Here is a 16,066-nt window from a genome sequence, read left to right on the forward strand (position 1 = left end):
TTTTTGTGAGTGGGGGGAGGGGCAGAGAGAGACACACAGAATGCAAAGTCTCCACACTCTGAGCTGTCAGCACAGAGCCTCACGTGGGGCTCAAACCCACAAACTCAGATCATGACCTGAGCCAAAGTCGGACACTCCACTCACTGAGCCACCAGGTGCCCCTCAATTACTTTTTTTTTAAAGGAAGCTTTCTCCTATGATAGGAATTTAATTTTTCTTAATTTTGAAAACCACCCCCAAAAGAAAACATACATAGTTTCATAGTCTAGAACAACATGTTTATATCAGTTTAATGTCAAAATTACAATATACTGAGCTTAAAATGTTGTCACTTACATGATCTCGGTGGATATGTAGATGCAGTTTCTGCCAGGAGAGAGTAAGGGCTATATGATTGTATTTGAGTTTTTAAAACATTAATACAGGGGCACCTGGGTGGCTCATTTGGCTGAGTGTCCAACTTTGGCTCAGGTCATGATCTTGCGGTCTGTGGGTACGAGCCCCGCATGGGGTTTGTGCTGGCAGCTCCGAGCCTGGAGCCTGCTTCAGATTCTTTGTCTCCCTCTCTGCCCCTCCCCCGCTCGTGCTCTGTCTCTCTCTGTCTCAAAAATAAATACCCCCCCAAAAAGACTTTTAAAGCATTAAGACAAAAATTCTCACATTATAAACATCTGATAAAACGTTTAGACAAATTTCCACATACTATAAAACCTTGATAAATATTTACATTTATTTTGAAAATATGCTTCAATTATAATACTATATAATATGAATATTATGGTGATTTAAAAAATAGGGGCGCCTGGGTGGCTCAGTCGGTTGAGTGTCTGATTTCGGCCCAGGTCAGGATCTCACTATTCATGGGTTCGAGCCCCATATCATGTTCAGTGCTGACAGCGAGCTACCTGCTTGGAATCCTCTGTCTCCCTCGCTCTCTGCTCCTCCCTCACTCACGCTGTCTCTGCCTCTCTCAAAAATAAATAAATAAACTTAAAAAAAAAAAAAAAAAGAACAAGCCGTGGTGGTCCTCTTGACATTTAAAAAAAACCAAAAAAACCTTTACTACTAGTAAAGGTTGGGCTTTTTTTTTTTAAATCAAGCAAATGTTGATGCTAATCTCTTTTTTTTTCCTTTTTAACGCTAATCTCTTCTTTAGCTCTGCTATGACAGGAAGTGGTCAGTGCACTGTAACTGATGGCTGGCCTCAGATTGTAGACGTTATTTCATGTGAATAATTCAGGCACACCAGACAGTTGTCTCTTTGGACTGACATTCCATAGATGAAATAATACTCACAATGGAAAACTACATGGAGCCACAATGAAAACGATGACCATGTTTTTGAGAATCCTATCATGGCTGAAGAATAGCCATGTTTGGCCTCAGAAATCTGAGAGTTCCTCATCAGACTAAAGTTTCTGTGGAGAGTACTTCTTCCCCACAAAGCATTTGGTGTCCAGAAGTTCCTTCTTTTTTCAGTAATGCTGGAGGGAGAAGGTATAGGGACTCTGAAACTTATACTCACAGTGAAGTACAGAAAATAACAAAACACGGTGTAGCAGGACGACCCTTCCAGATTGAGATTTTACTTAGCAGAAAGAATGCACAGGCTCTTTTTCTCTGGTTATAGTTTGTCATATCTAGATGCGCTGTAATAGATTTAAGCTGTTTTCATTAGGTAGCTACAACATAACAGCTCCAAATGTCTTTTTCATATGCAGAGTCGAGGACATTTGGAGTATAGAAGTTTCCCCAAGTATCCTATAAACTTTGTTTTCATTGATCTGGGGCCAGACCATCAATAGCTTGCCAGTTGTCTTTACTAGTTAGCTTCATTTGTTTCTCATGTGGAAATGAAAACTAATACTCATGTTTTCTCAGGAGTTCAGCCGAGTTTAAAGGTTTAGCATTTCCAAAAAAATAAATAAATAAAATAAAGGTATAGTATTTCTACCTTAGTTTCTAAAATTTATGTATATATTGTTTTGCTTTGTCAATTAAATTATATGCACCTAGAGGCCAAGAATTATGGAGACATGCATATAATGTTTTTTTTTTTTCCTGAAGATTTTACTTATGTAGAGAATATTAGGATTCATGTTGGTAATTCTGTCACATGAAATATCTTTAAAAGCAATAAACTTCATTCAGTTGTGGTTTCTCCTTTCAGTGGATAGGCCTGGAGTAAGCTTAAGTAACATTATAGAAAATATAGGAAACCACAAATAAGCAAATATAAGAAAGTAAAGGTTATCCTGAGATAAATACTGACATTTTGATGCTAATATTTTTAAAACTTTCTGTCCAGCTCCCCTTTCTATGTCTCTTCTTAACAAAAAACATTATCATAGAATTTATACCATATTTTTCTGTAACCTGACACTTTTTCTTAATATAGAATGGACAGTTTTCCATGTTGTTAAATATTTCCCTCACCAAACTGTAGATATGAGAATTACGTTTCTTCATTATGATGCTCTTACCATGTGAAAAGCTAGAGAACACATGTCACTCTTTTCAGTCAGCGTATTAGCTTTTGTTATTTTTAGAAGGAAAAAGAAAACTAGTAGCTTTAAAAGTGTAAAAAGAATACACTGAATAATATTACTAAAATGGTTTTACATTTGATCAGTGGAATAAAAATACAATATATTTCAGATTATTCCCTTCCATGGATTATGTCCTCTTTGGGTAATAACCCTCAGTTTGCTATGCAGTATATACCTGCCAATCAAGGAACTATGTTGAGACGCTTTCCAGTGCAAATAAGAACATAATTAACTGTGGCTTCAAACATAAAACATTTAATATTTTCATATAAGAATAAGTATGACTGGGAGCTTCTGTAGTTGCTTAGTGGTTTAATAGTGCCATCAGTGTTCCGGGTCCTGTGGGAGGCTTGGTCTTGCCATCCTTCATGTATCAGCCATGTTTTCTTTGTGGTCACAAGATGGCTGCCATGTCCCAAGGCATCTGTCCTTACTGTAACTTTCCAAGCAGAAGGGAAGAAATGGCAGCAAAGTGCCTTCTCTTAGTTTTCTTCTTTGTTAAGGAGAAGCCTCCCTCCCAGACAACTTATTCCCAATAAGTTTATATAAGAATTTGCTATGACAACATCGCATTAGCCTGGCCTGGGTCACATGCCTCAGACTTGGACCGCTCACTGGCAAAGAGGACTGTCATTGTTTTGCCCACACTTAGACTTCTGACAAAGAAACTAATTGCCTTAAGATGCTCATACCAGCTTTGCTTTGCCTCTGGGCTGGGCACATTGCATTCCAAACAATATGTATTTAAGTTTTCTGTTAGCAAATGGGGAAGCTGGGTTGGCTGTTCCATTATCCTCCACTGTGCTAGTACAAGAACATATAGTCTAAGAAGACAGAAAAGATTTAAGGCTTCGATGAAACTCATTTTGGTACTTTTTACATGACTCCTCACAAATCAGAATGGTTTAATTAAAAAGTGGACACACTGACTTATGCATGGCGATGTTAAATGTGAATTGATCATGTGAATTACTCCTTGATTCCTAAAGATAGAGATTGAAATTCTAATCTTCTAATGGAAGTATAAGAATAATTTCCAAAGTACCAACAAATGATTATGAAAAAATAGTTCTACATGATACCTGACATGTGAGAGCCCTAAAACTTGACCCAACATTGACAAAATACTGGGATCATGGATATCAGTGTCAGTTGTCTTCAGATACTCAGTACGTAAACTCAATGCATATCTTACCTAGCCATCCAAAACAAAGCACTGCTTGGGAATAAGTAATTGTAACTGTCTCTGTTGGATCAAATAGCATATGCTAGAAATAGTAATATTGTGTACAGTGATGATATACTGACTGTAGTACCAGACTGCCTGGGTTTGAGTCCTTCCTTGTTCAGCCACGTTCTCACTCTGTAGTGTTGAGAGGTTGTATATCTTCTCTAAACCTTAGTTTCCTTATTTTTAAAGTGGGGCTCAGCAGTTAAGTGTCCAAATCTTGATTTAGGTTCAGGTCATGATCTCATTTTTTTCTTAAGATCAAGTCCCATGTCAGTTTCTGTACTGACAGCAATGGAGTCTGCTTAGGACTGTCTCTCCCTCTCTTGTTGCCCCTTCCCATTCATTTTCTCCATCACTCTCTCTCTGTCAAAATTAAAAAGAAACCTAAAATGTGGAAAATAATAATACTGATCCAATAGAGTTGTTGCAGTGATTAAATGAATTAATGTATATAAAGCATTCACTAACAGCATATAAGTTTTAGTTATGCTGTTATTATTGAAAGTTAAATGTGTTGGTATTTAACAGTTTACACAGTACATTCACATTATCTCATGGTCCCCTCAATGCAACCCCGAGAGCTAGAAATTTTCATCCCCCTCTTTATCCCCATGCGAGAACATTATACTTTTGTGTCCCAATCATGTATGAGCCCAACAATGATTATTTCTTTCTAGTTTGTTAATTATAAATTTTACTTAGAGTGTATGCAGAAATTAAAAAATAAATGGAATTTACACATTCTTAGATTGTATGGTCCATAAGATCCCGTTAGAAAGTATGGAGACAAGAAAGGAATGACAGGCTAATAGATGACAAGTATCCTAGCAGTTAATTGCACTTAGTAGAAATAGTTATGTTTATTCACTGCATTAAATTTTTGGGATTGGGGCGCCTGGGTGGCTTAGTCGGTTAAGTGTCCGACTTTCGTTTAGGTCATGATCTCGCGGTTCTTGGGTTCGAGCCCCGCGTCAGGCTCTGTGCTGATTGCCAGCTCAGAGCCTGGAGCCTGCTTCAGTCTGTGACTCCCTCTCTCTCTGACCCTACCCTGCTCACGCTATTTCTCTCTCTCTCTCTCTCTCCTAGAAAAAAAAAAAAAAAAAATTAAATTTTTGGGATTGACATAAATGCACAGATATGCCAGTTCTAGGGTGAGAGTAAAAATATAAGTAAAGGTCATAGTATATATTATGTGATAATTTCCTGTGCTTTAATTTTTTAGTTTATTTATTTATTTTGAGAGAGATAGCCTGAGTGGGGGAGGGGCAGGGAGAGAGACAGAGAGAAAGAGGGAGAGAGAGAGAGAATCGCAAGCAGGATGCATGCTGCCAGCTCAGAGCCTGATGATTGAACTAATGAACTGTGAGATCATGAGCCAAAACCAAGAGTCAGATGCTTAACCAAATGAGCTGCCCAGGCGTCCCATCTGGTGCTTTAAATCTATTCTGTGCCTGTAGGTTTTGCACCTGTGACAGGTTATTATAGGGGAAGCAGACCCAGTCTGGTGAACATATGTTGACACTAGAAACAACCAACTCCGTGCAGGAAGGATAGAAAAGCCACCCAGGCGCCCCAATCCCCAAAATTTAATGCAGTGAATAAACCTAACTCTTGGTTAAGTCTGATCTGATTGAGTAGGGCCACAGGCAAAAAGAGATACCATCTGAACTCTTAATTTTTTCTTTTGATTCATGTTCAAGAGGGACAGCATTCTTCATTATGAAGATACGTATTTAAAATGGCTGCTTTAGGGGCGCCCTGGCTGGCTCAGTTGGTTAAGTGTCTGACTTAGGCTCCCGTCAGGATCTCACACTTTGTGAGCCCCATGTGGGGCTCTGTGCTGACAGCTCGGAGCCAGCAGCCTGCTTCGGATTCTGTCTCTGTCTCTCTCTCTCTCTGTCCCTCCCCTGCTTGCACTCTGTCTCTCAAAAGTAAATAAATGTTAAAAAATTTTTTAAATGGCTGAATGCCTTTACATCCCAATATTTGAGGAGTTTTGTTTGTTTGTTTGTTTTACTGTGCAATGAAGGCAATGTCATTTTACTTTACTCTTTTTATAGTTCGGGCAGTTGTTTTGGCAGAATGCACCCATAGGTGGAGTGACATGGACTACTTAGTAAATAACAGGGCAAATTATATTAGGATGGCTTCCTGCAGATCTAGAAATCAGGTAAAGAATTCATTCTCATCAGGTCTAATAAAGTTTCAAATGATGGTCAGGAGTCTCTTGAAACATTTTAGACACGGATATTCTAGGATGAGAAAATAAGAGGGGTTGGGGACATCATTAGGGGCTTTAACATAACCTGGAGCAGTTATTGCCATCCTGGGACTGATGCTCAGAGAGCAAATTGGTCTGCTGGGACCACATTCTGCCTGCTTCTATTGCTGCCTGCTCCTGGGCCTTGACAGCCCGAGTTACATTTCTCTGTTTGTGTTCATTCCCACCCTTGACTAAGCCACACCCAGCAATTTATGTTGTCTAGGCGGAGAAGCAGGTCAGAGGTGCTATTTGAATACACAGATAAGCTGATAAAGTCAGTGGATGAAATGGTATGCAGTTATGGTGATGCATTGTGTGCTTTTTGTATCTTTTAAGCAGACCTGTAGGTTTACTCAGCACAGGGCTGATTGGAAAGTTGAACATATGCATTGTGTAAAGTCAGTGTGACAGCAGATTTTGCTTCTCTTCTGTACTTAGAACCTGAAGAAAAGCAGGTTTGGGAGATCTGGGAGTATTGTTGGTTTTCATGGTTCTCATTGCACTGTAGAGCATAAGGCTCCGATACAAAGACCCCCATAAGTCCAGGGGGCTTATGTCCACTGTTTCACTGTATTTGGACTCAAACCCCTTGGCAGAAATCCACGTATTAAAAACAAATCAGTGAGAATTTTAAATACATTGGGATAAAACAAATGTTTATTTTTGCAAGCGTTTATTTTAAACTAAGCAAAGTCTGATCACATTTCTTAAGAACATAATCAAGCACCTAAGCAACTAGTATCAAGTATGTATTATATTCTAGAAATCTCTTCCTTCCCAGGGTCTAATTTATTGCCTAGATGAATTAGTACTGTCTGTCTCTAATTCATGTTCCTTGTCAGAGGTACAGTTGATTCTCATTCCTTACAGTAGTAATGCTCTGTAAAGTCCCTGGGAGCACTGAATTAGCAAATTCTGAAACATTGCTAGCAAGCCTTTGGTTGTAACAATTTTGTCAACTGTCCAGTACATAATGTTGTTTTATGTGTGCTTCCGTTTAAAGATACTTTATTTAGGGGTGCCTGGGTGGTTCAGTCGGTTAAGCGTCTGACTTCGGCTCAGATCATGATCTCACGGTTCGTGGGTTCGAGCCCCGCGTTGGGCTCTGTGCTGACAACCAGCTCAGAGGCTGGAGTCTGTTTTAGATTCTGTGTCTCCCTCTCTCTCTGACCCTCCCCTGCTCATCCTGTCTCTCTCTTTCTCTTTCTCTCAGAAATAAGTAAAACATTAAGAAAAATTTAAAGATACTTTATTTAATATGTACTGTTGATTTTTTTAACACGAGACTTCCATCCAACAGCCCGGTAACTCATGCCTCCATGAAGCTTATCTAACACACGTCTTTCTCCCTAAGGCACATCACAGCCTTTTGCCCTTAGGAACACAGGCCAGCATTTTAGCTGTCATCACAAAGTATGCCTTTAAAACTGGAGATTTAACATGTTATTAAAGAAGATAAGAATTAGGTCAAAAAAAAAATCGTTGTGGTTTCTGAAGGGAGAATCAGGAGACTTTTGGAAAAGAGTGGAAAATTGCAAACACACCTATACACAGGGAAGCCTTTGCCATTGTGCTTATGGATACAGAAGGTGACTGACGTGTTTGCAGAAAGTTGTAATGTTTATTTAAAGATCCCTTGGAGGTGTGGTATAAGGATATTTATTAGCTAACAGTGATTGAGAGCCTCCCCTGAGCCTATGAAAGACTTTCTGAACATTGACTCACTGACCCTCCATTTGACAGAGTAAGCTTTGTGACTGGGCATGTTTTGCAACTGAGGAACCATAGGCACAGAGAAGATAAGTAACTTGCTAAAGGACATAGAGCTAGTAATCAGAAGAGGTGGGCTTCAAAGCCAGGCAGACTGGGTCTTCCCACTCAGCTTTGTATACTCCCTCTCTCCCACTGTAGCTAATGATCTCAGCACTGATTGGAAAGGTTGTAAAAGCCATTTTCAAAGACAGTATTTGTCTTTGAAGGGAGGGAGAGTGGGTTTTGTTTATTAAGGAAGCCCAGATCAATGGAAATATATCACATGAAGTAGTTTTTGAAGAAGTTCTGATTGTATCTTTTAAATTGGACTCATAAAAAAAAAAGATTTGCTTTCTTTCTTTTTTTTTTTTTTTTTAAGGTTATTTGTTAATTTACTTTGGGGTGAGGGGGCAGAGAGAGAATTCCAAGCAGGCTCTATGCTGAGACTGCAGAGCCTGATGTGGGGCTTGAACTCAAAAACAGTGTAATCATGACCTGAGCTGAAACCCCACCAGTTGAGCCACCCAGGCACCCCGAATTGGACTTTCAGTCTAATAATTTATAGCAATACAGTGCTCATATAACAAGTTAAAAATGCAACCAGAAAATGTTGATTCATTCTTGGAAACTTACTTTTTTTTTCTTTGAGTAATCTCTTTTATGTTTACTTACATTCTGGCAGAGTGATACAAAGGCAAATTTCTACAAAAACATTAGTCTTAATTAGTAAAACACTCCCTATCAGATCTTCCAATTGGAATCAAGCACTAAATCTAAAATTTGTACCAAAAATACAAGAAAGGAGGGCACCCAGGTGGCTCAGTTGGTTGAGCGTCCAACTTTGGCTCAGGTCATGATCTCACAACTCATGAGTTTGAGCCCTGTGTTGGGACCTGTGCCGACAGCTCAGAGCCTGAGCCTGGAACCTACTTCAGGTTGTGTGTCTCTCTCTCAAAAATAAATAAACATTAAAAAAATAAATACAAGAAAGGATTTCTTTAATTGCCCTGACACGTGTCAGCACCTAAAGTTCTCAAAGAGTTTTATATCCAGACAATGGGAACAGCCTTGAATTTTGACATAGGCATTCTGTTCTGATGCCTCTGAAAAAAATAAGAACTCTAGATAGTTTTCAAAAGATGATGTATGTGAGCTAATTGTATATTCTTGACCGAGATCAATTGTAGTCAAGAATATTCTTATGGAAAAGCCCTCTGTCTCCTGCAAAAAAAACACCTTTACCCTCCAAAAATCTTTAGTAGACCCCTGTGTACCCATTAAAATTATATTATTGAAGAATATGTCTTGACAGAAATTGCACATCATATCTTGCTAAGGAAAAAAATGCCTACCTACAAAACAACATGACCAATTTGTACATTATACATATACAAATACAAGCATGTACACAGTTTTTTTTTTGTTTGTTTGTTTTTTTACAAATAGTTTATTGTCCAATTAGTTTCCACACAACACTCAGTGCTCATTCCCACAAGTGTCCTCCTCCATGCCCAACCCCCCTCCCCCCTAAATCCATCAGTCCTCAATTTTTGTCAGCATTCAAGAGTCTCTCATGGTTTGCCTCTCTCCCTTTCCCCCACCATTTCCGCCCTTCTTCTCCCCCTTGTTCCTCCGTCAAGTTCCTCCTAATCCTCCTATACGTGCAAACATAGGATATTTGTCCTTCTCTGCCTGACTTATTTCGCTCAGCATAACACCCTCAAGGTCCATCCATGTTGCTACACATGGCCAGATTCCATTGTTTCTCATTGCCACGTAGTATTCCATGGTATAGATAAACCACATCTTCTTGATCCATTCAACTGTTGATGGACACTTAGGCTCTTTCCATGTTTTAGCTATTGTGGAGAGTGCTGCTATGAAGATTGGGGTACACATGTACACAGTTTTAACTGTGTGTATATCAAAATTCTAATCGTGATCCTTTTGAAGATAGAATCTCAATACGTGTAATCTGTTTTTGCCAGTGGAGAGACTTTCAGATGCCTTGGTCATCTGTGTGCATCTAGGCTGTTCATTCTGTTCTTGGGTCAAGCCAGCTGGTGATTACTAAAAGATCAGAGTGTGCCTGACATGCAGGAGACAGACGAGAGGACAAGAAGGCAATGTCCTGATTAGTAAAGACCCTCTGAAAATATCTCAAGTCTGTTTGAATTGTGATCCACTCAGGAAGGGAAATCTACTGCAAAATACAAGTAGGTTGCCATACAGCGAGAAAATACCCAATGCTGTAATATCAGAGTGAGTTACAGTAACTCAGAAAGGAAAGTCACTAGGTAGTGAGATGTTTAGGAAGATTTCATTAAGAGGGAGGAGCCTTGATAGCTTATAATTGGATTGACAAGAAGGAGTAGTGGGAGTTGATGTTTTAGGTGGTCACAGTAGAATCCTGTGTGTTGTCCAATATGCCGACCACAATAGATAACAGGGGCTGAAGTTGAGACAGTGCTGTCAGCTGCTTTCTGTCAGCCAGGGCAAAAGTAGAAACACAAGAACTTAAGGGAGTTGTTATCTGAAAAGAAAGGCAGGTGTCCGTTGCTCAAGAATGCTGGTTGATTTTCTTCTGGCAGTAAAGGACAAAGCAAGTTTCTACACCAAAGACTCACAGCAACGTTTGCGATAAAGTCAGCGATGTAATGTCAGAGAACAAACACTGCAGCCTAGAGGCCAAATGAGCATGGCCAAAGTCACTTTCCAGTGATCTTACCTGATAGCAGGTTGGAAGTCACAGTACCCAGGGAATCAATAATGCTGTCATTATCTTCTCTGAAGATCAGCTCTGAGCTGGGTTTATGCTGATAAGCTGTCCCAGTGGTGCCAGACTCTGTGTCCGTCACAGAGGAGGTGGCCACGTGTATTGAAACTAGGATCACCAGCTGATAATTTGTTGGGAATATGGAGAAACCTAAATGTTCTTGCTTGAGAAGACCACCCTTCTGTCCCACCCTTCTGGTGAGCCAAAGGGTAGAGGCAGAAGATGTAGGATTGTCCCTGGGAATTCTTCTTGGATTCTCTGCAATGCATGGGTAAGTGTTTTGGTTTTTCAAAAGAGGTGTTCTTGGCAACCTCCACATACCTTATTTGATAACTCTTTGATAATCCTGACAGGAATCATTATAACTGTTATTTTATAGTTGAAGAAGCTGAGTCATCTCTACCCAATAGTGAGTATGTGACTAATTCAGGATTAGAATTCGAGGATGCCCAACTCCAGAAGCAATGCTTGTCTTGCTCACCACTGAGCCACAAGTTAACACACAGTCCTGCTGCGTCTGTGAGCACGGCAAATTGAGCTCAGTTGTACCCACTCTGTTTGTTGCAGTGCTAGTAAAACACAGGATTTGATTAGCTTTAGTAGCTGAGAGGAGATACAGCCCAGCCTGACTGAGGTTTACATGGAATTGTTGCGGGGGAATGAGGCTGGATAGATGAGGGTAGATCGGCAGCTTGGAAGCCAGACAGAGGAATTGGAGTAGCTCTGGAAGGCAGGAAGGAACCACGAAAATCCAGGACAAACATAATGGTACTGCCCTCTTCTTTCACAAAGCCAAATAATATTGAGGATGAACTATATGAAATTGCCAATACTTAAATATTTTGACTTATGAAATGGCAATATCATATGGTTCAACTGAAACAGTTTTCCCTGGTATTTTTTTTTTTTTTTTTTTTTTTTTTTTATCTTTGAGAGAGTGTGTGTGCACAAGCTGGGGGAGACAGAAAGAGAGGGAGACGCTGAATCTGAAGCAGGGTCCAGGCTCTGAGCTGTCCGCACAGAGTCCCGACATGGGGCTTGAACTCACCAAGCCATTCATGACCTGAGACAAAGTCGGACGCTTAACCGACTGAGCCACCCAGGTGCCCCCCCCGGTATTGTTTTCATCTTGTTCTTATTTCACACATATTTTCACCTGAGAGAATACTGGAGAGGGTTGCCATTTTGAGTTTGAGCAAACAATCTATATTTCTTGTCCGACTAGTTAGAAGCCAGGTCTCTCTTTTTCAGAATAAAGATCAAACCTGCTGCATGAGCTCATTTGTTGGCCGCAATTTGGATGGACATTATAAAGATTGAGCACACAGAAAGACCACCTGCTACATTACTTTTCAGGACTCCTTCCTTTCATCAGAAACAAGCAGCCTACTCTCCTGCCTTCCATCTTGTTTTCTTTCTTTTGACAAATATTCATGGCATCTTGATTACAGACTTGTTATGATAGTTGTCTTATGTGTACCTAGTGCTGGGGTCATAATACTCATGCTAACAAATGCAATTTCCCTTTTTCCTTTTCTGAGCTATGGCTTCAGCTTCCCTTACCCTGAACTTGTCATTAGAGAAGCAGTGTATGGAAAGCCTGATACCTGTAGATTCAGATGCACCAAGTTCCAGACATACCCTTGCCACTTCATGGTTTGGTGAACTTGAGCACACTCACTGACATCCCTGGGCCTCTATTTCTCAGTGTGTAATTGGGATCATCAAACTGGGCTATGGTAAGAATTGAACTAGAGACAGTGTGTAAATTGCTTACAAAATGTCCAGCACCTTATCAGCCCCTCTTAGAAGATAGCTCTTGATGCCTGACTACCAGCGCATCTATGTGAGTTTTGCATTGCCTTCAACGTAACAGAGTTCCTAACCAAACAAGATTTTTTTTTAACCTCTCACCAAGTATTCAGAAACATCATGTTACAATTCGGCCTAGAAAACTTTTCATTGCTCCCAAGTTGCCTATCACATGGACTCCAGTTCCCACTGTGATACACAAGGTTGTTTTTTTAAAAAATTTTTAATGTTTTATTTATTTCTGAGAGAGAGAGAGAGATAGAGACAGCGTGAGCAGGGGAGGGTCAGAGATAGGGGGAGTCACAGAGTCTGAACAGTTTCCAGGCTCTGAGCTAGCTGTCAGCACAGAGCCCGACGTGGGGCTCGAACCCATGAACCTTGAGATCATGACCTGAGCCTAAGTCAGACTCTTAACCAACTAAGCCACCCAGGTGCCCCTGATAAACAAGATTCTTTGCAGTATGACCTTGACTCACCCTTCTGGTCTTATGGTTACTTTTCCCTTTTTCCTACGAACGGCCTATAACCCTGGTAGATTGAACCACTTCCTACTTCTCTTGTGTTTCCATTCCATCCTTTTCCTTTGTTTCTCTCACCTGGAATATCTGTCCACTTTTCCTTACTTTTAAAACTTACCAGAAAGCCCAGCTTGACACCACCACCTTCAAAAAACTTGTAAAGTTTTCCTAAATCATTTTGATATTTGCAGCCCCTAACTCTTATTTAGGGTTAAACTCTGGCCAATTTTCTTGTAATAAAGTTAGTTGTGATTTGTATTATTACCTTTATCGCATTTTATACTCATTGATGATAAAACTTAACTTGTAATCAAACCTGCTAAATATAGAGTAAGTTCAGTAACTACTTGCAGAATTTTATTTTCTCACCAAACGCTACTGTTTCAGGGCAAGGCCTTTGCTCTCATGGATGATAAGTGCCCCCTGGGACAGAGAGGCATTAAGCATGTGAACAAATACATAAACAAAATAATGTTAGCTGTTGATAAGTGCTACAATGAAAATAAAATAACAATGTGATAGGAGGAGACATGGGACCAAAGGAGCCCACATTTTAGCTTGGGGGTGGGGGGGTCATGAAGGCTTCTCTAAAGTTATCACCTGAGATGTTAGCAAATGAGAAGATCATGCTAGCCCTGGAAACATGTCGGAGAAAGGAGGGTCCCAGACAGGACACAATAAGTACAAAAAGCCTTTGTCAGAGAACTTTGGCTTGTACCAGAATAGGCTTCTGCTTTCTGTTTTGTTTCTGAACAACATTCGGATATTGATTGCACATTTGAGTCATATTTGAGAGTTTGGAGTTCATTATATTCTCAGTGTGGTTCTATACTATTTTTCTGTATATGATTTAGTTCATATTTGTTCACAGGAAGCCAGTTTTTCGTTGCACAGCCTTGGATACAGAACATTTAGTTTATTTTTTAAATTTTTTTTAGTTTCTCCTTTTTTAAAAAATATAATTGCTTGTCAAATTGGCTTACATACAACACCCAGTGCTCATCCCAACAAGTGCCCTCCTCAATGCCCATCATCCATTCTCATCCACCCTCAGTTTGTTCTCAGTATTTAAGAGTCTCTTACGGTTTGCGTCCGCCCCTCTCTGTAACTATTTTTCCCCCTTCCCCTCCTCCATGATCTTCTGTTGTTTCTCAAGATCCACATATGAGTGAAAACATGGTATCTTTCCTTCTCTGACTGACTTATTTCACTCAGCATAATACCTTCCAGTTCCATCAATGTTGCTCCAAACAGCATGATTTCATTTTTTTCTCATTGCCAAGTAGTATTCCATTCAGAACATTTAGTTTAAATCCTAGCTCTGCCACTTACTACCTGGGTGACCTTAAGTAAATTACTCACCCACTGAAGACCTATGTTCCTGGTCTTTTTTTTTTTTTTTTTTTTTTTTAATAGAGAAAGAGAGAGAGAGCATGAGCTGGAAATAGAGGCTGAGGGAGAAAGAGAGTATCTCAATCAGGTTCCACACTCAGCACAGGGTCCAATGCAGGCCTTGATCCCATGACCCTGGGATCATGACCCAAACGAAAATCAAGAGTTGAGTGCTCAACTAACTGAGCCACCCAGGGGTCCCTCATGTTCCTTGACTTGATTGTGTATCACAGCAAGGCTTTTCAGGGATGTGAAAAAGGTATTCAGTATAAAGGAATATATTCCTTTGTAAACTACAGCGCCCCTCCCTGTGGAAAGTCAGTACACCCTTACAGAGATGTTCTGTGTGTGTATAGAGCAATTGCAAATATAGATACTTTTCATTATTCGTGGTAGTTATGTTCTGTAGTCACCACAAACACCGAATTAGCAAATGCAGAACCATTATGCATGCAGGATTAGGTTCCCAAGAGCTTCTGGTCACCGCATTTTTGACAACTGATTAAAACCTTGTTTTATGTGTATATCTGTTTAAAGACATCTTATTTAATATATATTGCTTATTCATTAACACCGAATCCACAGCCCACGGCACTGAGACTCATGCCTGAATAAAGCTTATCTAACACATGAAGTTTCTCCATGACACATATAATAGCCTTTGCTTAGAAACACTAGACAGCATTTCAGCATTGGAAGTTATTTTATTTTATTTTATTTTATTTTACTTCACATTATTTTTTTTTAAAGATTCTATTCTTATGTAATGTTTACATGCAATGTAGGGCTCGAACTTACAACCCCGAGATTAAGAGTCACATGCTCTACCAACTGAGCCAGGCAGGCACCTCCTCCCCTTTTTGTTTAAGTAGAGGTCATTTTAAACAGCAAAATCGCTAAGAAAAAGTCCCCAAATGTAAAAGACATGGCAGTAAGACCTTGAAAGCACACTTGTTTAGTGTGTAATACAAGAAAGCACACTTATATAACACGAGAGTGGAAACAAGAGGCAGAGAGAACATTAACATGTTTGACCTTAGCTGGGCATGTGAGTGTGTCAGGTAATTCACATTTTTTTTGCTGCTCTGTGCATTTCCACAAATGACCATGAAAGTACTGTGAGTATTGATTTTGGGATTAGAAATAAGTTTTAGTGAGTAGGACCATTTGTAAATACAGAATCTGTGCAAAATGAGGGTCGACTATTACTTTTTTCTAATTTTAAAGACACAAATGGTATTATCAATAAATAATATTATGTATCCTGATTTCTTCATTGAACGCTACATCTTAAACATATATTATACACCCATACATATCTATTTCACTTCAGTAAGAAGAGCCTTATGTATTATATATTGTCGCTGAAGCTGCTTATTATTCCTTTATGTGGACATTTGTATTGTTTCCAACCATTTATTATTGGAGATGCTGTATATATGTGTATCTGCAGGACACAAATGGATCAAACTGCATGTTTCCACGATATATTCCTTGTACATTCCTGACAGGATGGGATTCTTTCACAAAAGCAGCACCCTTTGCTGGTGTTACTGGCTAATGGCTTGAATTCTATCTAAATACTACTCTGCTATGTTAGAAGAAACATTTTCTCAACTTTCCAGGAAGGCACAGGAATCTACTAAAGAGAAAAGCACTGGTTAAAACTTCAAGAGAGTATGTGTGAGATAACTCTGTTCCTTCCCTCTCTGTATACCTATTTCCTAAACTTCGTATACATGACTTCGTAAACTTGATATATGACCATGCTCA

The 16,066-nt window shown here is 39.6% G+C and overlaps 1 protein-coding gene across 3 annotated transcripts in view; it reads left to right on the forward strand.

Annotated features, from left to right (window-relative positions):
- ELOVL6 (ELOVL fatty acid elongase 6) overlaps positions 1 to 16,066 on the forward strand; it is a 140,813-nt gene that overhangs the window by 17,988 nt on the left and 106,759 nt on the right. The window contains exon 1 of one of the 3 annotated variants that reach the window (XM_039238790.1): positions 10,676 to 10,842. The exons of the other annotated variants lie outside the window; for them this stretch is intronic. Within the exon in view, the coding sequence (XP_039094721.1) occupies positions 10,712 to 10,842 (131 nt within the window). The 5' untranslated portion in view covers positions 10,676 to 10,711. Of the gene's footprint in view, positions 1 to 10,675; positions 10,843 to 16,066 lie in introns of those variants that run through there. 3 annotated transcript variants of the gene reach the window in all.

The sequence above is a fragment of the Hyaena hyaena genome, unplaced genomic scaffold (genome assembly GCF_003009895.1).
Source record: "Hyaena hyaena isolate Hyena2069 unplaced genomic scaffold, ASM300989v1 scaffold_146, whole genome shotgun sequence".
NCBI classification, from domain to species: domain Eukaryota; kingdom Metazoa; phylum Chordata; class Mammalia; order Carnivora; family Hyaenidae; genus Hyaena; species Hyaena hyaena.